Source organism: Diadema antillarum, unplaced genomic scaffold (assembly GCF_040938485.1).
Source record: "Diadema antillarum isolate AM-2024a unplaced genomic scaffold, OU_Dant_1.0 seq00000187_RagTag, whole genome shotgun sequence".
In the NCBI taxonomy this organism is placed as follows: domain Eukaryota; kingdom Metazoa; phylum Echinodermata; class Echinoidea; order Diadematoida; family Diadematidae; genus Diadema; species Diadema antillarum.
In genome coordinates, this window is record NW_027271251.1 from 949,046 (window position 1) to 974,438 (window position 25,393).

General features: G+C 37.6%; 1 protein-coding gene across 1 annotated transcript in view; it reads right to left on the reverse strand.

Annotated features, from left to right (window-relative positions):
- The window catches only part of LOC139728602 (ryanodine receptor 2-like), a 326,287-nt gene extending 303,017 nt beyond the window's left edge, over positions 1-23,270 (reverse strand). The window contains exon 1 of the mRNA XM_071639541.1: positions 22,463-23,270. Coding sequence (XP_071495642.1) covers positions 22,463-22,507 — 45 coding nt within the window. The 5' untranslated portion in view covers positions 22,508-23,270. The remainder of the gene's footprint in view (positions 1-22,462) is intronic.
- Positions 23,271-25,393: the final 2,123 nt, after the last annotated feature.

The following is a 25,393-nucleotide window of genomic DNA, read 5'->3' on the forward strand; positions in this document are numbered from 1 at the left end:
GCACTAATGATGGTGAACACTTACGGCAGGCTTCATGAATAAACAATTTTTTTTCTTGCAAATTTTATTTCTTTTCAGGGCCACAAAATACTATTGCATAATGTACATGTACAAGCCATGCATTGAAATAAAACACTTTTTATTTCCTTATTAAATATTATCTGTGGGCATTTTTTTATTAGTTCAAAGAATAAAAGGGAAGGACTGAAGATGGGTGTACACATCATAGAGTATTCTTGTCTTCTTAATTCTTTTCACGAAGATGAAATCATCTTATTTTGTCTTTTCAAAATACTCTCCACGCTCACATTGCTCTTCATGGCAAAGTGTCTCAGAATGTGCTACAATCTGTACATGTATGTTATAACATGGCTGGCAACAATTATTGATAGAGGGTGAATCAAAGCCCATCAAACATGAGAGGCACTTAAACACTGAGCAGCAAAAGGTTCCATGAGGATAAATCTGTATTTCACTCAGTCACTCTCAATCACTTCCACGATTGGCTGATGGGAATCAGAAACAAACAATGGCATTGTTCCCCTGATTGGGTCGCTCCCCTCCGAACCCCTTCCCCAGCCCCTGTGGAGGGTCTGGCTAATGGCATTGACATCCAATTACTCGGCCATCTCTGAGGAATGGATGACTCCTGTGGTATGGGGAGAGGGAATCAATGATAATTGAATTACACAGGCTACCTCATTTGACTACAGATCTAATTGACCAGCATAAGACTGGTCAAAGGGGTGAGACAGTGCCTTGTTCATATCCATCTCAAAAACTCTGGAAGTGATTTCTCCTTCACAAACTCAGTCCTGACAGCACTGCCCCGACAATTTATCAAATCACATCACAAACCGTTGTAACTTTATCGGTCTCATGGTGGTGGCTCAGAAGTGATTTGCTTGGGGTTACCTACACTGCACACCTCACAGCTACTGGATGGCCATGGGTGTCTCTTGATTGCCAAATGTTTGAGTCTTTAGAGGAAAACTCATCCTGACTGATTCAACTGCAAAGAATTGGATGACTTCCCCTTAAAGTCTAGGAAGCAATGATGTGGTCTATGGATTGGTTAAAACAACTGAAGCGGAACTTAAACCATTATATGTAAACTGATTTTGCTCACTAAAACATTGAGAAGAGGCATCCGGTGTCACATAAATTTTGACTTCCTACATAGATTGATCAATCCCACCTCAAGAAATGTAGTCACTTACAAACATTCAAAATCACAATGCATACATACACACACATACACACTGAATTTAGACCTGAATCTCTTCACACGCTTCACAGCAGCAACGCAGACTTCACTGCCAAATATCCTGCATCCAAACCTAGCGTGGTCGCCAAGACATACTTGAATTTACCTGACCCCCGGCATTTTGAGTATTTCCAGCATACACAACCAATAAAGTTACACATATTCCTGTTGCCAATCAACTATGCCTATTTCCAATTTGTGTCCCTACTCACAGTCACAGCAGGGGAATGAAAAGTATTCATGGTAAGTCTGCTCTGGAGGGTCTCTATGCAAATCAGATATGACTGTGAAACTGAAGAACCTTTTGTGTCACACAGATATGAGGATCAAGTGCTTATCATTAGAATGAAGAACTGTCAACAAACAATTTGTTTTTTTGTCCAACGAAACAGACATGAAACAAGAGGGTGACAACATAACATAGTGTGAAGAAGAACACTGATGCTACACTTTTAGATCCACACTGTGCCACAGCCAAACAATTTTTATTTGCAACATTTAAGCTGAGTGTGAATGCAGCCAGCATCACACCACAACTATCCTGATAAGCTACTCCACACTTTTATCATTGTGGTGAAGACATCATGCAGTCAATTTTGACAATTGTTCCTGATGGATATCTTCCAGAGCTTTCCACTTTAAGATGGCACCAGCAAATTATTTGTGACATAGGATGCCAGGCACACAATGTCAAATGCACTTCATTGTCTCTCTACAAAACCTAATTGGCCTGTATGATATAAACATTATGTTATGTCAATGCTAATAGAACAAATACATTCACAATTTTTCTTTTTTTATGTGCAGTGTTCACACATACCCACACTTCACTAAAATTGCTTTCCTCTATATGACAGCCTATATAACTCTTGAATTGTAAATCACCAGACAGACTTTGTACATGGTTGCTTGCATTTACTTTGGAGTAATTTGTTTTAATGATAGTGGATTTTGGTGTCTTGCCTGTTCTCCTCCCACCCTCCCTCTTGAAAGGTTTACAGTGATACCCTTCAGAGACAAATTTGAAAGTCAAACAGGCTGTATCAACGACCTGATTTAACCTCCTCTCCAAGGACACACAGGTACAAGATGCCATTCAGGCATGATCACCAACCACAGACCAAACCAATTTCAAGCCATCAACAACACATTAATGCTCTGGACTACATCGTTTCTAAGTGCCTAGAATATGCATGAGAGTTATGTAAAACGCTAAATCTCTCAATTCGAATCCACGTTGTGTGGTCGAAACACATTTGATTAAGTACAGGTACTGCATACTAAAGATCACTTGGTAGGACAGTGGCCTTGTTCCTGTTTTTTGTTATTTTCTTTCTCTCTCTCTCTGTCTCTCTCTCTTAATACTAGAGGATGGACAAAGAAAGAAATACGTCATCCATTTCTAGTTTGGTCTACAACGTGTATATTTGAGTCTTTCATTGTTATTGGTGCGTATTTCATTGATCTACCTGGAGACAAATTAGTGTCACTGACATCTATGCAGGCTGCTTATGAACTTGGTAAACAACCAATAAGAGTACAACCATGTTTTTGATCATACCCTAGCAGGTTAGCTTCACCAAGACTTCTGTGACAATCATGTTACCTGTCAGACCCTCACTTTGTTGCAGACCAGAAAGTTATGAAAATTGGAAATTTAGCAATATATGATTGAAAATATCAAACTCCAGATTGAAGACACTGGAAGATACATACATGTCTTTGTTCAAACATTTAAAGTTGTTTCAGATTTTGATTTTCCAGTCTTAGATATGACCCAATGTCAATACAAATGAGATCATCAAAACACAAAAGAGATTCACCAAAAGCATAAAGGAAAATCAGTAAGCTCAATTGATAATGTATTATGCACTATACCACTCCTTTAACCCGTTGAGGACTGACTGATTTTGCTACAACACGTATTTCCCATAGACACTTGCCCGAGTATACTCGGGACTCGTCCTCAATGGGTTAAGAATACTAAAAGAAAGATATCTTTAAGGGATATAAAATAGTTTGTGGCAACACCAGACAGCCAGTTTTCTCAAGCTGTGTATTAATCTAGTGGTCAGTTTCCCTCCCTGTGGGAGGGAGATGAAGATATTGTGAGACAAAAGATACTGATGAAAAGCACTGAGTGCAGAGAATTCGCAAATGTACAAATAAACATTTGGGGTAACTGATGTTTGGTGACTGGGGCGAGGTTCCAATGACACTGCAGATTAACTAAAAGTTTTAAACTTTGATGATAAGCTTATAGTATAGCACCATGCATGCAGATGCATGCACATGCACTCAAAAGTTATCAATCTTTAACGATTAGTCGATGATTAAGATAGTGAGCATGATCTATCCATAAGCCCCATTTCTTCTTTGTTTCTGGGTCAAGCTCTAGAACACGAGACTAGTACTCATGCATGTAGTGCACTACTGTAACATTGCACGTTACTGTAAAACACGATATCTTCGCGGCATGAAAATTTCGCGAATTGGAGCCGACAGACTTTCTCGCAGCATGATATTTTCGCCACTTGCCACTGGCTTCCAATGCATATTGTGTAGGCAAGAACTTTCACGTGCATTTTAATTTCGCGAATGTTGCCGCTCGCGAAATTCGCGAAATTAAAATGCACGCGAACATTTCTCATTTTACAGTATCTGGTTTATCACTAGCACTGCGTGTATGTATTTCTTCCAGTTCTGTGGTTTAATCGAGTGGGACACATGTGGACTGTCATCATAGTTGAAAGGGCAAGATCTTACCTTTGATGATTAGCATCCATACAAATATATTTTGTATCACTCTCCATGATGGCAAATAAGATTGGCAAGTGATGAAATACTCTGTATGATTATGATATGGGGATCACTGAATGACATAGTTTGCAGCTGGCGACTAAAATAACAAAGCCTGTCTGAAAATAGCATTCATTGCGCAGAGTATTTTCCAGCATACATTCTCTCTGGTCACATGCCCAAGACTGAATCCAGCTGCCATGTACAGTGTATCTCAGCATTCTTGGCATACCTTAACACTGCTATTGAATGCATGCTCCCTGGTCAGTTTGGATCAGATCTCTGCAAGGGAAATTTTGCGCCCATTGGAGTGGTACTCTATTGGTAACTCATTCATCATGATTAGCAATAACACTTCCCAAGTTCAGCTAATTTTCAATTGAATTATTCCAGTACCAAATGCCACATCACTGACTGCATATCAACAGACTTTAATTCTCTTAAAGGTGGACAATACTCTTACTGCAACACGTTTTCACCTCATGATCCTCTATTGACTACCATGTAAAAATAATTACATTAACAGCTCTACAGTTTATCACACCATTTTATACACAGGCAAACAATAATGTGCAACTGAAGGCATACACTGTAATTGAGGACAAAGGTTGTTTTGTTGTTGTTGTTGTTGTTGTTTGTTGTTGTTGTTGCTGTTGTTATTGGAACTACAAGGTCTGGGATGCAATGATGTTGATGTACACAGCAGACTGGATTGCAGAGTTGGCCTGCTGAAATTGGGTTGGGTGTGTGGACCTTTTTTAACACTGTACTGACAGACTTAATATATGGGTCACGGTCAGTACATTGTCTCCTCTTGATGTATAATGGAAATTTAGGTGCATTTGAATAATGGGCGAATGCGCCATGATGTGTACCCGTGTGTTTTTGTTTTTGTTTTTGTTTTGTTTTTTTGGGGGGGGTTCTTTTTTTTTGTTAGGTTATTTATTCTATTGGCTACACCTATCAATTGGCAATATCTCTGTAATTTCATTCATATGAACAATGCAGAATATGTGGGTTTTGATGAAATTATTCACTCACATGTTTGTTTGTTTTTTTGTCCTGTTTCTTTCAAACTGGGGGATAAGGAACCATGGGGGTGGCAGGGCTGTACCCCCCCCCCAACACAAATGCACATACACACATTCTTTTATACCTATCAAAAAAATCACAAAATACCAAAAATATAATTGCAAAAACTACATTAAGGTTTGTACATTGAGAGCATGGCTTCCAAACGGACTGTGATGTATCATCTTTCTAAGTACATTTGTATGGAGTTATCAACTTCCTGAAATTCCTTTTGAAATGATGTGTAATAACACAATGCAATAATACCCGTACCTTAAGCAAGTTATTAAATGAAGAAACAAAGTTATTGACATTTCATGTGTATTCACTGACCAGTATGGATCTCCTACATATTTGTTTTCGCTCTTCTAAAGAATGGTCAGCTGTTATCTTTTTAGCCATAATTTCTTACACTGAAAGCACAAATTGGGGTCACGGACGCCTTCAAGCATTTAGTACTTGATAGTTGTCACATTTCCATCATTCACATGACTAGATGCAAATGGATGCATGATGTCATGAAACTTTTTAAATGACATGTCCCCATGGTCATGAGGAATGAGTCCAGAATGTTGTCTGTTCACATTTTTTTCTTGTTGCGTTTACATTCTGTTATGAGTCTGTGACCAACCCATGCAAACAAATTAATGATGAAATTCAATACAACGTACAGTATATAACCCAAAGGTGTCAACCTATTGCATTCCAGTGGTGCTGTACACTGAGAGGTTGAGTCTACAAATATCCGGAGTCTAAAGTGTTGAAGACCCAGTGCTGTTTACAAAGCACCAAGACTGGATACAATGTACAATGCTGTAGGTGCGTACATTATGATGGTCCTTCCCTGGGATGACACAAGCCTTGTTTGCTCAAAAGATAGGGCTATCTAAATCATCCACATGTTCCTATCGGATATTTTGGCAGCATGAATCGAGAAGATGAAAACTTATCAATTGTATGTCAGGCCCTTCAAAATAAACATCATTCATTTGTTCAAAACAAAGAAGATATTATCTGTATTGACAGAGCACATCCTCAGCACATTTTTTTCATGATCTCCTCATTCGCATTGTATAATATACACACTGAAAAAAAAAATGTGTCTTTATGTCATTTACAGCACTGCATTTGACGTATTTTACATGACACAGTTGCCCTAAGTTTCATTATCATTTCATTATCATTACCATCTTAGGTTTATCTGGATTGTGCTTGTAAATTCTTTGTCACTGTTCACTGACTTCAATCAAATCGTCCAATACAATACACGTACAACAATATTGTCAAAATTTGACTGTGTACAAAATAGAATGCACAGTACCAGTGTGCTTACAAATATCCCAACAGAAGGCTTCAGAACTATTGAATGGAGCATTGAACTTTGACTTCATCAGTATGATGGGCCTCTTTGCCACAGAAGGGTGTGTATTCTATTTCTATGAAGTTTTTGATGCTACAACATTTTTGTGATCAAACTGTTTCTACTGCATAATGATTCACAATGTTAAAGGCATATTCAACATCACAAGTGTCATTGTGAATATTGATGATACTCAATGCTATGCATAGATTATGAAAAGAAATGACCAAGACCAACAGTCCTAAGGTGTATTTAAACAATAATGATTGACATGATGCACCATGCCATACACATTGTACATCAGTTGAACTGAACGAATGCAATGTGAAGATGTACATTCTTGGCAATCCAGGGCAACTCATAGCACACTGAAGATGATGTAATCCATTAGGCAAACAGTGCCCTTATCACAGCATGGGAGGAATTAAACAAAAAATCACGAGCTATACTTACATTAGTCTTCCGTTCAACAAGACATCAAACACAATTCATCAATATCAAATAAATAATGATTTTTCATTACCTAAAAGACAATGCTCATGGTATTTAATAGGGGTAAGATTTTGGCCAAAAGAAAGGAGAAAAGTTGAGGGCTTCTACCACGACCAAGGAGAATATTTCATGGATGGTAGGATATGATGTTTTGCTGTGCACCATACCATGCAACTGTAATACTTCTAGGGCAAATCAATTCTGACATGTATCAGTTCAACACAATAATAGTTAAATATTATGAAAAAAAAATCTACTGGTAGCTACAGCTGTACATCTAGCCAGTGTAAGTGATCATGCCTATACAATTGTTTTGAACATGATTTTGCCACCATACAATGACGCATAACCTAACTCTGCCATGGTTACCATGAAACCAAACAAATCAGAAATTTTACCTCCCCCCACCCCCCCCCCCCCCCCCCCCCCCCCCCCCCCCCCCCACGATTACTGATGAACTGGCTGTGAAAGCATGTGAAAGCATTGAAGGACACCTACAAGTGTAAGTGGGCAGATTAGACAATATTAATATACATTGTACTTTCATATTTGGCTTGTGGGCAGATTATTCTACCCATTCCTCAACACAACAAACATCTCACAGCTTACAGCGGTGTATATATTGGACCCGTACATTGTAGTGCACCTGAGTGGTGGACAGCTTGTGTCTGGTTTCCATAGCAACAGGTTAAGCGCTTTTTTCTACATCACTGACCAGACACCTGATGAATGCAGTCTCTTAAAGGTAGGGGATACCTTTTACAGACCTCCCAAAATGCAGCAAAACATTAAATATGAACCTCAGGGGACTTGCTTAGGCCACTGCTTAGAAATTTGGAAGTCAACAGTTATCTAAAATTTGAATAATGCACAAAACTCAACTACTCAGTAGTTCTGAGTGTCAGCCACACTTAAGCCTTTTTGTTGCATTCTTCTGTATTTGTGATCTATAAACACAAATCTAAAAGTACAAGAGCTGATGTAATAACATATAGAGTGTGTGGTAAGAATGTAAAAAATAGAAATGTTTGTAAGTGTTGATGAACTTTCTTCACAAAATATACATGATGGACACACATGCAGTACATGGGTCTGCAAAGGTAGCCTAGTAATGTACTGGAATTTACGGTGAGCCCCAAAAACAATTCAATTCAAAATCTAACCGTCAAAAAAATGTTCTAAATGTTACCTTCCACTTTCAATACTTTATGGGAGTTTCTAAAATGATATTCTCTTCAACATACCACTGTATTTATACAACTGGGATTCTCTACCTTTAAAGGGGATGGCTAGTAACTGATCAGTGGGAATCAGTAGGAATGCTTGGGAATGATTGTTCCAATCCTTGTGGGATTCATTTAAGAGTAGGGCAAGTCCAGATAAGGTCCCCTCAGAAGGCAAAATTTCATCTTTGCTTAATATTGACATGTTTGGTATCATTTTGAAGCTTATGAGTTGAAGTTTTGATTTCCATGGAGGAAAAAAGTATACTACGTAAATTTATGCAAATTTCAAGGGCTTCATTTGCATAAATGTGAAACACAGCGTTACGTATGGGACATTTATAAAAATTCATATTAATTCAAAGGAAAGCAAATGATATTTGATTAATATGTGGACATAAGAAGTTCATCAAATAGTTTAACTTGGTATGAAAATTTAGGGATTATGCAAATGATTATGCAAATTAGCTCGTGTCCTATCATGAGATGTCCCATACGTAACAAATTGAGGTAATTTTTTTAGGTTTTTTCTGAAATTGCTAAGGTTATATTAATGCCCTTTTGGAAAGTTCTAATTGTTTAGAGAAATTAAATACCATAGAAAAAAGAAAAAACAGTAAAAGGAATATTTTTTATTAGGCATTGAAATAATGTTACGTATGGGACAAATGCGTTACGTATGGGACATCCTCATACATAATGCATGTAAATGCATGTAGCTAGCTGGGAAGGTCTCTCAGTACACAAATGGTCAATCATCCTGAAGAAAGCATCCCAACATTGTGGCTACATTTTGAGTTATAGACACTTTAAACAATACATGTACTTGACTGAACAATTTTCAGAAAGGGGGAGGGGAAAATGGCAAAATACAGAACGAAAAATCAGCATTAAGGGATGGTATAGTTTTTTTTAGAAATGGGGATTCAGTTTTCAACATTTAATGAGATGATTGGAAACCAATTATATGAATTACTAAAGAGCATACAATCCTAAGACTAGAGGAATTCAAAGTTTAGTGATGGAGATCCAATTTGAAATGGTTGTAATATAAATATTAAAAAAAAATATAAAGTAAAATGATTTTTTTTTAATTGCAAGTGATACACAAATTGTCCTTATTCAGGTTTCAATAATAGCCACGACAAAATTCATGGGTATACATACTGAGGTGTGACTCGAATCAACGACCTGACTGCTAGACAGACATCATATCTACTCGATCACTGGGGTTCCACGCAGCAGGTATTGCTTATTTATAAAAATTAATATTTCTTGTGTCAAATTGTGTTTTATTGAAACGAAATGGCAAACTGCCCTTCATCAATGGAAGTAAACACTTTAAACTAGTCAATTTTTCAGTAGTAACTATCCTGATAAAAATAGGGCATACATACTCAGGTTGCTCATAAAAATATAGAATATGATTAAATATGATTATGATGGTAAATCTTTGGGGAATATTGTTCCCTTGTCAATCTGGATCAGTATTTGAGTAGTTTCAACTGATTCATTTCAATAATTATGCAAAAATTTGTTTATGGGTATTTTGCAAAATTACTTTGCAAAATACCCATAAACATGTCTCTCCACACACTAAACGAATGGGGGACAAAGGGCATGCATACTCAGGTTGGTCATAAAAATATAAAAATATGATTGAATATGATTATGATGGTGAATATTTGGGGAATATTGTTTCCTTGACAATCTGGATCAGTATTTGAGTAGTTTCAACTGATTTTACTTCAATAATTATGCAAAATACCCATAAACATGGTTCTTCACACACTAAATGAATGGGGGACAAACTGTCCCATACGTAACTGTCCCATACGTAACACGTCATGTCTGTCTTTAATTAGAACCTGTAATTAGAGCTTTTTGCCTAATGACACGAAACTTACCTGTGATAATCTTGAGTGTTGTGACTTTCATCACAGTGAGTTACAAGTTGTAGAATGAAATACTTTCAGAGAGTTTTGAGGTTGAAAAAAATGTTCAAAAAAACAAAATTTTTCTGGTCAAATACGTAACGGCACATATTTTCTCTTCTAGAATATAATTGTGAAGGTCATTTTTCTCCATTTTTTGCATGATTATACTTCTCCTAGATATCAATCACCATGATAAAGTTTAATATGATCAAAAGCCATTAACACTATTTTTCAGGTCATAAAAGTCTCTGAATGTCCCATACGTAACGCGCGTGTTATCTTGGACTTGCCCAGTACCGTATACGCCAATATTTTCGCGTACAGATATTTTCGCAAATCACGGGATCATTGGCATTTTCGCGTGTTGTTAAATTCGCGATTGATACTAGTACGGGTAGTAGTAGGGTCTACTGCCAAGCCCGAGAAACACGTTCAAACACTTGCCAACGTACATACTCTTAACGTTTTTCCATTTGCATTGTGACTTCCCAAACGTAATATAGAAAAGACACAGTAGAAGATTTATAAAATGAAACAATTATGGGATCTTGCAGTGAGACACTCACACACGGCATTCACAAGTACTCAGTAGGCCTACCTACCAAATGTTGCAATAAATAGATAGACAACAAAGTTTCAGAGCTGGGCCAGCGTTAGCGAAAGTTTGACATGCATCTTATTATACACAGCCCTGTCGCTGTACGTACGCAAGTGTCGCGCTAGCGCACGGTGTCTGGTCGGGCTAACATGCATCCTAACCTACGCACACGGCATCTGGTCTGGCTACATGCATCCCTAGGCCTCACCCAACCACGTCGAGCCGGTGTTCGTTCGCGTAGGGTAACGTAGCACGGAGATTGCACATTTTTAATGCATGTTTAGCATCGTACTGCACTTCCACAATCGGTCGCACCGTAGCGTAGGTACTAGTAATATAGTATGTGTACATACTGTAATGGCCGGTGTAACAGTCACGTTCTGGTCCAGACAGCATTGGATGCATTTTGTCATCAATTTGTACATAAGGTATGACGGGGTAATATTTTCGTGTGTCTTTAATTTCGCGATCAGCCCGAAGCTCGCGAAATTCGCGAAAATAACGGCGTATACAGTACATTATATATCTTTTGTTGTGTGAAAATTATTTGCTTCAGAATTGTCTCATATTCAAGTAATGTGCAGTTTAATGTTTCCAGGTTAGCATGCCTGTACAGTGTCAGAGGGATCGTTAACAGGCCGTTAACGGTCGCCCGTCACTGTACAGGCATGCTAATGTACAGTGTCAGAGCGATCGTTAACAGGCCGTTAACGGTCACCCCATCTTAGTGTTTTTTATATCATTTGTAGTACAATAACGTGTATCTTGTAACCATACTGTTATTATTGGAATAATTATTGTAAAGTGCATAGAGACTTCATTGTACCAAGTGCTAAGAAGAAGCAGAGTGTATTATTATCATTATTATATAAAGTGTGAAGAGAAGTGAAAGAAAGAACAAGAATGCAAGATTCTTTTCCATGCAATTCTATTTGATTAAATTCCAAGAACAGCTCTTGTTTTCAATGTTCAAGAGTTTTAATTAGTAGACTGAAGAATTCATATGATGGTGATGTAAATATGTATAAAGTTTATGACTTTGTAACTTGGCAATTTATATTGTGCACATGTATGAGGTCTCATGTAGACATTCATTCATTCAAAAATCATCAGGACCTTATGACATGCAGAGTAAACTTTGATGAACTGTTTTGAGATACCAGCTAAATAAATGTACATGGTTGAGCTCTATGTCCCTGGACCTTGGAGGTTGTATTGTGTATTTCCAGGGTGATTGGCTTATCAAGAAAGCCTCAATCTGCCATGCTCATTCACAGTGACTGCATACATAATTCACAGTTTCACCAGAACTGTAACATTAATTTTTAAAGGCCCAGTGTGGCACCATGCCAATGAAAGTTCACCTTGAGAGTAACTCTTCTCTAGGTATTAAAAGTCAACATCTCTTTTTCAGTAGTTTTGTCTGCTTTTTGTCTTGTCAGATTTCCCCCCCCCCCCCCCCCCCCTGGTAGAAGGTTTCTCTTTTTAGAAATTTTCAGTGGGGAAAATCAGATAAATTCTTTCTGGGAAAGTGAGATCATGTGTTGGAAATTCAATGTATGTTCTTAACCCCCCCCCCCCAAAAAAAAAAAAAAAAACCCAACCCCCCCCCAAAAAAAAAAACACACCATAGTTCTTAATCAAATAATCGTCAAGTATGTCATGTTTTAAGAATCTCCCTCACATGTCTCTATTATGGGAAATGTTCCAACAACTCTGATCATGTTCTCTTATCCGTTCATGGATTTGAAATTTGTGCGCATGTGATGTGTGCGCATGCGCTGGCCGTAGTATTCAGTGTATCTGTAGCTCTTCCAAGGTCCTCTCGACCGAGTCACATTTAGTCATCAATTCGAACAGAAAGGGACTATTGGCAGAACCAAACGTTGCCCGAAGCCTGTTTTCAATACCGTACTTCAACTTAATTGGTAAGTCTTCAAATTGAAGAAATGTTTGGATTTTAAGTTGATATTTACCCGCGATAATAAATCTGTCATGATCCTGAATGCTACAATGCGAAGCCCCATTACGCTATGCGTATGGGGCTGCTGGTCGCAGTTAATTGCATGATTACTAAGACATGAGAGCACTTTGGGGTGAGTAAGTCTCATAGTGTTAGTTATATGAAAGGTACTTTAACCTGAAACACAAACTAAGACAAGGAAATTCAGGGAAACTTTTGAGGTACCAAAACTTTATATTATCTTTAACAGTACTTGGTATAGCATTGGAATGACAACTTCAACTAAATTTCTGTGTATGTACAAGGAAGATTCCATCACAGTAGAGCAAAATACGTATGTATACCAGAGTCATTGTTACTGGAACAAACACTGCCTTCAAAACTCAACCAGAAAGTTACCTACATGTATGACTTGGACTCATTGGCCAATCATGGATTGAACTGCCACCATCACGGGTGAATGATTTCAAGGCTATTTGGGGCATGATACAATGCAGATAGTAGTGGATAGATAGGACCAGGGGACAATCAATCACAGCTTATATGGCAAGTCACCTAGTATGTTTGATCTACTGGCCAGTCTGGCAATGAGCTTCCAATATCTAGGGTGAAGGATTCCACATCTGCTGTAGACACAATAAATACATTTCTGCTCTACATCCTATCAATGACTGAAAAATCAGTGCACTCTGCTTTGACAACAGTGTGTCATCACTCATGCAAGACTGCACAGAAAAAAATAAAAATGCATTCATATTTCATTCAAATTCTTTAGGACTGATGTGAGATGGCTCATCATGCTGATTCTCTCTTTATAGGCATAGAGAACCCTAATGTAATACCAGTGTGATAATGTCATGTTCATACAAGTATTGCACCACAACTGCAACTAGCACACATGTTTACGAAATGTGACTCAATGAAAAAAGGTAAGCCGCTACTAAATATGTGTACACATAGCAGGGCTATAGGCCAAAATCAATTGAAAATGATTTACTGGTTATCACAGGCTTGCTGATAATAAGCTTGGGGGAGAAAAAACAAACAAAACAAATCTCTCTTGGGGACAGTGTTTCATTCAAAGTTTCAATGCAAAGTAGTTGATATGAACATAAGTTATTCAATACACAGGTACACTGTAGTACATGTGGATGAATTATTCAATGGGGTGTCCATTTGGGATATAATTGAGATGTCTAGCAACAACTACAGTACGTACCTGCAAATATGCCATAGATTTCCATAATGTGGGTACACTTCCTTCACAGTAATATGTGTTGAAATTAGATACCACTGTAGTATATTTAGGGGTATCTACAGTCTTAATTTATAAGGGTCATGACCCAACAGTGCATTATATCATGCCACTAAAACCAGTGTCACACAAAAACGGTATAAAACATACAAAAAAAAAATGTTATCAAAATAGGACACGTGCATGTACAAAAGTGGCAGCTTTACACATCATATAGAAACATCTTCACAATTGTGGTCGATCCAATATGTACGCGTGCATACAGTTTGTATAGGCACACATTTAAACAGCCATAAGGCATCACATAGTACATTTATGACAGTATTACAGATGTTATCATGTTTTCATGAAACACTAATATCAGTCACAATCATGCAAATTAAACAGTAGGTAATTATGTCATCATCTCACAACTGTACAGTCACTGGCTTGTGAATAAAAATAAATTGTACCGGTACTTCAGAATCCTTCCTGTTTTCATCATTGCTATTTGTTCCAACTCTAAACCAAATTAATGTGCTTGATATTAATGATCTTTCTCTTAAAATTCTTATTGCAACAAAAACCTTCAGATTGCAAAGATATTGTGCAATTAATATGAAATGGTAGACTTGTGAGGCAGTGACAAAATCACCTCATCTTGTTTGCACTTCCATACATGATTGTGACTCATATCACTACATGATCCCATAACTTCAGTTTTTGTTAAAATTTCAGCAAATTCTCCATATCCCAGGTATTTGATTAATTACTTTATCTACTGAGCTCACCTTGAACACAGAATGGACACTCATTTTAATAAAGGTTTTAAACTTTAAGAAAGAAAGAACACTTTACCCTGATGGGCACCATCTTTAACATCCAGGTAATATTGTATTTAAAGGACAAGTCCACCTTCATATACTTAACGATTGAGAGAATGCAGCAATATTATAGTAGAACACATCAGTGAAAGTTTGAGAAAAATTGAACAATCCGTTCAAAAGTTACGAATATTTTAAGTATCTGCGCAGTCACTTCTGGAAGAGAAGACTACTACAGTGTATGATGTTACATGCATACAACTATATAAGGAAAATAAAAAGAGAATTTCACACAACTTTACTTTTTGAATAAAGTGAACAGTTCTTCGACTTGCTACTGACGTATGTTAAGGGTAATATTATTCCCCTTGCCTCCTCAAAGAGAGAAGTCGAGTGTTCTTTTGTTATGCGAGTAAAATGGAAATATGTTGAATTTTCTTTATTCTTTTCTTTATATCGTTGCACTTATGTAACATCACAAGCTATAGTAGTCTTTTAATCCAGCCGTGACTGAGCAGAAACTTCAAAAATTCATAACTTTTTAACAGATTGTCCGATTTTGCTCAAACTCTCACTGATGTGTTCTACTAATATTGCTGCATTCACTCAACCCACATGTCTATGAAGGTGAACTTGTCCTTTAATATAAAATCTACAACTGGTGTTTTATGTAGGCCTACCATTTTGTATGATGTACTGTACATTGCTGATGTCCCTGGATTTAAAGCTGAACTTTGATACTGACATCTGTATGCATGCAAGTATGGTATTTACCCAATTTCAAGTATTTCACAGTAAAGTGAGGAAAAAATTAAGAGCATTAGATAACTTTTTGAATAGGCGATGATATAGTGGAATGGAGTACAGAATTACTTTGCACAGCAACCACTGAGTTACAACACGTGGTTCAACTCAAGCACGAGACCTGTCATATTGTTGTAGCATTCTCTCTAAAATAACTACTGGTACTAATAATAATCAAGGTCTTCATATATTGTACATGTCTATAGATGCACATAACAATCACAAGTCTCAGCATGGACAGTCTGCAATTGATTTGTAAACATTTAACAAAGACCCTTTATGAAAAGCACCCAATGTTTGAACAAAACTGGCACCATTGTCCCATAAATATCAAAACTAGGAACCACTATTATTCCCAACCAGTGACTATTATAGAGTGAAAATGAAACTCAATATTGTGACCTTTGCTCAGCAGTGAAGGCAGCAATGCATTTCCCTGTGATAAGTTTACTGCATCAACTTCCGAAGCATCATGTGACAAAGAAGTATACCAGGATAATGAAATACTGAGTTATTTCCGAATCAGGTTTTGTAATTTGTAATAACACTACAATAGACAGAGTAAATAATGTAAGTATGTTGGCAGGGTGTACAGCACTTGCCTGATTACCTGGGGCAAGTGAAAATCAAAGTCGGGCAAGTGTTTTGAAACAATGAGATAAAAATGCTTGCTTGATTTGGGCAATCAAAAAGTTTTGAAGTCACCTTTTTTTCACTCCCCCTCCCCCTTCAAATCCACGAAGTCAACAATACAGAAGCCCACAAATGATGACTGCTTAGTGATGCAGTGGACTTTAATTTCATTTTATTTTCAGCAACTTCCCAATACCTACACGTACATGAAGAAGCCCCGATGCAATGCAACACCAACACTCAATCGAACCAAGTTTGTTGCTCCACTGTTTTTCAAAGTGTGTGAATCAACGTGTGCTGTTTATTCAAATGATTGTGTTTTACCAAGCCCTTGACTTACAAGTGATTTTCTACATCATTTTCTTACAATCTTGGACTTTCTTTTCGGTCAAATGGAATTCATGTTTGGGCAAGTGTTCTGCAATAATTTAAAAATCTGCTTACCTGACCAGGCAAGTATTAAAAAAGAAAAGTTAATGTAGCACCCCTGTGATGGTATCAATAAATTCATTGGAAACAGAAGAGTGATGATGGGTTCATTAAATGGTGTACGATAGCCCTGAATAACCATTCATTCCTTTGTCTGAACTGCAAAGTTGGTCTGTTCATGGTTTGTTTGCTTTGTTTTTGTTTTTGTTTTCTTAAACAACTCTCTACAACAGTGCCCAACAGGTTTGATGTCATCCTGTATAGGTAAAAGAAAAAAACACAATCGATAGAATTTGTTGAAAAACGAACCAGTATGTTTGGCACAAGCAAGCAAACCTTAAGTGGTACCAACAAAGCAAACAGGAAATACTGCAATCGCATAAAGCACAAAAGGCAAACATGGAGTACAGTGTACATACATGTACACGTGTACTTGCAGAGTATGAAAATGTGACACTGGAAAAGCAAATTTATGCGATGATAAACATGTTCTACTTTGGATTTAATGAAGTTGATGGTGGTGGGGTCAGAAAAAAAAAAAATATATAGACAAGTGTAAAAACCCATTATATAAGTACCCTATATAATAACTTCGTCGGTATCAAACATTTCAAGTATGTGACAAATTTTCATCAATATACTGTAGTCCACAACAAACCACGTTGTCAAACACAGTTTAGATCAAAGTTTCTTTCACTACAAGTGTTGTGATTCCCATTTGACAAGAAATGAACCTAAGAGCCCACACACAGTCATTCATATTCATCACAACAAATATTACATTGAAACAGTCTCAAAAAATGCCAATTTGGCAGACAAATCAAGTGTGCAGATAAGGGGGGAAAATATGAATTCGAATGAATTCACCTTGTACCTAGAAAATTGTGGACAGTGATTCAGTGTGCTAAGGATATATGTTTGAAGCATGAAATCCAAGCTTATTCCACAGTATATGAATACGACAAAAGCAAACAAGAGTTTGCTTAGAATGCATTGGCTTTATTCTTCCAGTTCATACTGTAAACATTCACTTCAAAACAAATTACACACTGACCTTTGATGACCTAGTTTATGATACTGATTAAGGATGAGTGGCTGAGAGAGGACTTTGGTCTCAAACAAAGTCTTTAAAAAATCTGAATGGAGTTGTAACACTTCTACAATGTATCTAAAAATCAATCAAAGCAGTTGATTTCATGAGTACATATGGTTTCTGATCATTTGGCGTTGGTTGCATCATTTCTTAACCTTCCATTCCCCCCCCCCCCCCCCAAAAAAAAAAAAAAAATCCTCTGGCAACTGGTTTACTTCTGCTATATCACATTAATCTCCTAATAGATAGTAGAGTACATCTTGCCAATTGATGTGAGACAATGGTTTTACATGACTGGCAAATAATCACATCTGGTAACATGTACCAATTTTTATGAAAACACTTTGAGCCATTTTCAAACCATGGACTAAAACAGTGAAAATTTAGCATTTTCTCTTGATCTTTGACCCCATGGGCCAAACATTTCTCTACAGAATGGAATGTATTCCAAGTTTAATTTAGTGTATACATTGAGTCATTTCTGAGGTAGGCCTACATTTCTGTAGGGAGAAATAGTGTCATTTTACCAATAAGTAGTAAAATTTTAAAATTTTAATCTGACCTTTGACCTTGACCTTTGACTTTATACATTGTAATCCCCAAACCTCCTAAGAGAATCAGTGTCAGGCAATACATGTGTACTAAGTTTCATAAAGATACCTTGATCCATTTCCAGAATATGGGAAAAAATGAAACAAATAGCATTTTCACTTTGCCTTTGACCTCTGACCCCATGGCTCAAAGATTTTCTACAGAATATTTACCTGATAAAAAAATATTACACTTAAGAAGTTTTGTGAAAACACCTTCAGGCATTATGGAGATATGGGGAAAAAACTGTGAAAATTTAGAATTTGACTGACATATGACCTTTGAGCTTGAGCGTGTGCACAGTCTACAAGTTGATAGGCACATCTTTGTCCACTCATACTGTATTATGCAAGTATGCCAAATTTCAGTTGACAAACTCAAATGGTGCTTGAGTTACACTGTCCAAATATAATCGATTATGGACAGACGGAAGAACCCCCCCAAAAAAAAAAAATAAATAAATAAATATATATATATATATATATATATATATATATATACTGTATATATAAATCTGTATATCTCATGTCTTAAGAAAGATTTAAGAATCACTTTCACCTACAAACGCTATCAGTTCAGTATTCCTGCAGTGTTTCAGTCATATGTACAAATTGTAGCATTCCTCACATTGCCTTTATATTCTGTCATCTGAGGTTGTGTCAATGTTTGACTTGTGCCTGAAGAGAAAAACTGTTTGGGATGAATTACATATGATTTAATGGACTGGCCTTGTGAGGGGAATACAACATTTATTGTCTAAAAGTAGAATTGTTCAACTCGGGCAATACAATTTTATTGAAGGCAATTAATGTTGTATCCCCAAAAAGTAGCCAGTTCAATTTATTATCATAATCCCTATTAGACATGTTGAGCAGTACAATAGAAACAAAAATGTTACAATTTTTTACAACTTTCTAGTAACAATTTTCTACTCAGCCCCAGCTCAAGATCTACATCACTGCATCCATGAATGTACACATATTCACAGCTTGACAAGCAGCACATGTATACAGTGCACAACAGTTTATGCACAGAAGACAGCAGCAGCCTTCGTCTTCTTTTCTTCATGTGTTAAAGGACAAGTTCACCTTTATAGACATGTGGGTTGAGTGAATGCAGCAATATTATTAGAACACATCAGTGAGAGTTTGAGCAAAATCGGACAATCCGTTAAAAAGTTATGAATTTTTGAAGTTTCTGCTCAGTCACGGCTGGATAAAAGACTACTACAGCTTGTGATGTCACATGAGTACAACGATATAAAGAAAGAATAAAGAAAATTCAACATATTTCCATTTTTCTAGCATAACAAAAGAACACTCCACTTCTCTCTTTCAGAAGGCAGGGGGAATAATATTACCCTTAACATACCTCAGCAGCAAGTCGAAGAACTGTGCACTTTATTCAAAAAGTAAAGTTTTGTGAAATTCTCTTTTTATCTTCCTTATATAGTTGTACGCATGTGACATCATGCACTGTAGTAGTCTCCTCTTCCAGCAGTGACTGTGCAGATACTTACAATATTCGTAACTTTTGAACGGATTGTCCAATTTTCCTCAAACTTTCACTGATGTGTTCTACTAATATTGCTGCATTCTCTCAATCCTTACGTATGTGAAGGTGGACTTGTCCTTAAACGTAAACGTATGGAAAATTGCCCTCTGTCACAAAACTTTCACCCACCGCACACTTTCAAGAAACAAGTGCTCAAGTGCCCTGATGCGAGACCGTGATGAATACAACTTACAGTAGGTACTTCCCCACAGCTAATGAAAACTAGGAAAATACAGTTTTGTAAATGACGAGCTCAGATGCCTGATATGGGAAATGAGGTTAGTGGATGTGATACCTGCGTAGCAATCAGGAGGTCATTGGTTCAAGTCCAACCCAAGTACAGTGTATATAGGGCCTAATATATGACCATTATTTTTTTTTTTGTGGCTACCTCTAAAACACTGAATGATTGGTGTTTTGAATTCCAACCTATCTACGGTATGTAGGGCAATCTGTCTATAATCCGTTGCAACAAAAACACAACTTGATGCAAGAATCATCAATTTGAAGCAATGTGTTATATTTGCACATTTTCATATTCACAATCAGCCACAACTTCTGCTCACTGCATGTATGTATCAGGGGCGGATCTACACTTTGTAGCTTTTTTCCAAAGAGGGGTTTAAGGGGCTGAGGTGGGTGTTGCAAGGGAGCGTAGCGACTGAGCCCGAGCGAGCAAAGCGAGTGGGGGGGGGGGGGGGGGGGGGGGTAGGGTGTGGGAGGGGGGTATTTCCCCCCTCCCCCCACACACACACACACACATACACAATAGGGAGATTTTTAGGGTTGCCAGCTTGCAATTTTAAGCATACTTGCATGCTCTACTTTTTCTCTCTTTTTTTTTTTTGCCCAAGTATATGTCCAATATATCTATTTTTTTTTTTTTGGTGGGGGGAGGGGGGGTGGTGCAGCCCCATCCGCGCCCCAAGTGCGCTGGAACTCTTCTGGTTTGGGGGGGGGCACATACATGTGATGGTGCGAGATCCTCGGCGAGGGTGTGGGAGGGGGGATACCCCCCCTCCCACGGCAGGGACTTTTTGTAAAAACGGAGTACAAAAGTCGCGTTTATGAAGCATTTAAAAGCAAATTTCTAGGAAATTAAAAAGTGGATAGAATCATTTGCGAAGGACTATGATTATACGGGGGTTTAACATTATTTTATGTAATGGTGTGAGATCCTCGGCGAGAGCGAAGCGACAGAGCGGGGAGGGTGCGGGAGGGGGATACCCCTTCCCACCCATAGTGACTTTTTGTAAAAACAGAGTATTATGATGTTGATTATGATGTTGGGTTGGTCTATACATATATATAGTGAGGTGTTTCAGAATTTGTGATTATACCTTTTGCAGCAGTTGACTCTTTCAGTTTTCTGTGTATGCACACTCTACATATTGATTTTTCCCCTCTTTGCACTTTCAAGTTTTTAATGGAGTATTCAGTTGATGTTTTATACATGTAATGTAACTTGTTATTTATCTGTTGTCATGTCTTTACGAATGTGTGACAAAATCAATTTTCCATGCCATGTTTTCATACATAATTTGGACAATGAATGAAATGAAATAAAAGTCACGTTTAAGAGCATTTAATTCAAATTCCTAGGGAATTAAACACAGTAAAAATGATAACTGTGAAGGACTATGATCATAACTTATGCAAACTATTCATTTTATTATCATAGATACGGACAGAGCGAGAGAGCCACTCTCGTTTTGCCATTCGTCTGAAATGTATTCATTAAAAGCTAAAACGAAATCACATTGTTCGAGCACTAAAAATTATTCTTGTATTACAAGAAAGCATAGAAGAAAAGGAAAAATGTAGGATTTACTAAGGTATGTTCCACGGGGCACACTCAAGGACGCAAGGCTACCATCTATACACTAAATTCACTCATAAGTAATTAGTGTATAGATCAATGAAAACGTATATTGTTAGTGTATTATAATTTTCGGCCCGTTTGGGGCGAAAATTTTGCATTTTCAGTTTTGAAATTGACAACTTTTGCGCAAGAAAAGTGCCTTTATTGTTCATTTTGGTCTTAAAATAATTGAATAATTATTTGTTGTTTGTTTGTGTGTTCTTTCTTCTTTTTTTATACGTGGCAGCCCAAGAGGGGGGGTTTAAACCCCCTAAACCTCCCCCCCCCCCCCCCCCCCCCCCCCCGTAGATCCGCCACTGTGCATGTACTAAACTTGTGCTTTGACAAATTATCAATGTGGCCCTATGTGGTCATAAAGATACCAATTCATTTGAGCATTAATCCACACAAGGGTCAAGGAACTGGGGGGGGGGGCGCATTCGCAGCCCCCCCCCCCCCCCCAAAAAAAAAAAAAAAATTGGCTCGTCCCAAAAAAAGAGGAAAAAATCACAACACCAATGAATTTCAATTTCCAAATATTCCACCATTATATTCATCCCATCTCAGCAGGGGGTACAGAGGTACCATTGACCTTGACACCCCCCCCCCCCCCCACAGCCCAGCCCTCTCATACTGAAAAAAACGTTCCGCGGCTTCTGCCACCCCAGGAATAATAAGATGCAACAGTTAAACGGAACCCTTTAAAACAGTAAATTTAGATCTACTTACGGTCCTTAGGAAGGAAACTTCATCTTCAGCGTCTGGTGTCGACATCCTTGTAGGGTTTCCTAGTTACATCCCGATCAAGACAAATGAAAGGAGAAATACTCAAAATCCAGCAATGGTGCATTTAACACAATAACAGCAATTAGAGTCATCAGCGTATGGTAGGTAGCTTTGGATAAGTATGTTCCAAGAATAAAATCTCACTGTCCAGTTTAGGTTAGAGGTGCATGTAACAATGGTATAGCCTATGTGACAGACCGTCCTGTAGATCTATCTACGCTGCTACGATGGTATATTGAAGTGAAGTTTAATATCTCAGACCAGCACTGCCATTAGTTGGAGCCTGTTGCATCAACATCCCAAACAGTTCTAGTGCGTGAGTGAGAACGACCGGCACGGCCTAGCGGCCCGCTGGCCTCCTTTCCAAATGGTTGCAACAGGCAGGCAACAGGCAACAGGCTCTGGAGTGATAGGAGTCGACCTTGCTGGTTTGCTACTGGCCTTGTACTGCGTACTGGTAAGAGGAGAAAAGGCAACTACCCAGAAATTTCCCTCACCCGATGACGAGTCCACACGCAAGACGTGCAAATCTCAGCCTCTCCGATTCCTCCTTACCCCGGTCTAGTTAAACCAAGCACTTGGCAGGATTAGGAGACGTATCTATTCCTCTCGTCAGGCAGTCGTCTGCTGGCCTTACGTTAGAGATAGCCATGGACAGCTAGCTAGCTAGCTAGCTAAGAGCACAGATGTACTGACGGCGCGAGAGAGACCGGGAGAATATGTTCGGAATGTGCGCTATGCCAGCGCGATCGAGCACGATGATGCAGTAGCGACCGATGTTATGCATAGAAACGGGCTGACGTGATACTGTCCTTTTCCACGTTTACGTACCACTGCCGAAACCGCACCCGGTGAGACGGGGAAAGGCCCGGTGCTGATGTTGGTGTAGCCGCTCAGCAAGCTTTGGATGAAGGCATGCGGCGACTTCGTACTTGCAGCCGACAACTGTTTCGTCTTCTCACGGGAAAGATTAGCGCCATCTATTGTCAACTTCTTGTCACTTCTTATACGTTACATTTTCTTGTTTTATATCAAACCCCATCAGTATTTTGTAGGGTTGCACTTTTATGAGTGTTGGTTGTGAAGATAGGTAATAATATGCAAAATATATGTAGTTCTGTAATATATGTAGTTCTGTAGTGCTGTAATGAATTTACAGGGGAAAAGTTTACCATGAAATAAAATGTTTTTATGGTAAATTTGAAAGCCGAAGCAGTTCTCAGAAGGACTCAAAATTCATCTTTCACCCTTTGCTTGTAATTCATCAAAGGTTGCACCAAGAAACATGTCTGGCTGACGCACTTTGCCCGGGTATCAACTTGTTTTGGAGTATTTTGCGGTCAGAGGTGACGTATGTATAATTTTATTATTATACACAACTTTTATTCCTGAAGCACTTTTTCATTCAGTGGTAGGTTGGTAGATATTGTTGTTGCTGATGTCTTATTTTGTTTTGTTTTTTGTTTGTTTTTTGTTTCTTTTTTGTTGTTATTGCAAGGATAGGGCCTACAGAAAATGCGATCACCATAATTATGAGAAGTATCTGGTCAAGGAGATAATCATAGGTGAGCAGCTGAAGAGGAGTAAATGTGACCAGTGATGGCAGATGTTGATGACAGATTGAGTTGCAAATGAATAAGCTTGTGAAATGGGCCATGTTGTTGAAATAATTTATTGTAAACCCTAAAACTGGTGGTGGGTTAACATTTCTGAGAAGAGTGATTCGCCATATATATTTATGCACTAGGAGTCTCCCCTATATGGAGACATATATTATCATGAGTTCTCTCATGGAGACATTTTATCAGCATAAGTTGAAATAGTACAGCAATGTTTGAGCTGCTTATATATCGCTTGATTTGATCTCAGTATTGCCTGCTGCAAATGATATTTCATTACGGCCCCCTTCATATTTTTCCCATAAATGACAATTACATATCTTGTAATGTATAAGTGACAGAGTATAATTAATTTTCATAGGTTATATTGCCCATTTGACTTAATTAATGTGTCACTTTTCATCTGTTGTGATGCATTTCCAGCACTTCATGATATACTTCTGTTAATGTTTTGATAGCTGTAGGTGTTACTTTACCTCATTATTACTAGGATTATTCAAAAAACAGAACTTTATAAGAAAAGAAAATGTTGGTTAAGGAAATGTGAGTAGGTAATTGAACATGACAGTTGTCAGACCAAGGATGAAGTAAAGACAAATATATGGGAAGGGGAATGGACATAAGGGCAATTTCATTTACATTAAAGGTGACTACGGGTAAGTGGTTCAAGACTCAAAACATAAAATGAAGAACAACAATGCAACTGTGAATAGAAAGCAAAATTACTCACAGGTACACTTTTTCACCCAACTGCACAAATGTTTGTGATATACACGTATGTGTGAATATATTATATATAGATATATGTGTGTGTGTGTGTGAGTGTGTGTGTGTGTGTATTATATATATATATTATATATATATATATATATATATATATATATATATATATATATATATATATATACATATATACACATATATATATATATATATATATATATATATATATATACATTATATATATATACTTTATACTTATGCTAGTATATAAACAGGTAGAGAGAGAAAAAAAATATTGACAGACAGATGGAGACAGAGACAGTGAAAGAAATCAACATGCATATACATTGTGTTAAGTTATTAAACTGAAATATGCCCTTGAAGCCGTGGTGATTAATGACTGAAAGACGCATTCTGATCTGTTTACATGTCTATGAGTTACCATATAAGTGGATGAATGAAGAGTTTGATCGCAAAATGGGATAACTCCATTTCTGATAAGTTGAGATATTAGTGATTAAGGCTGTAAAAA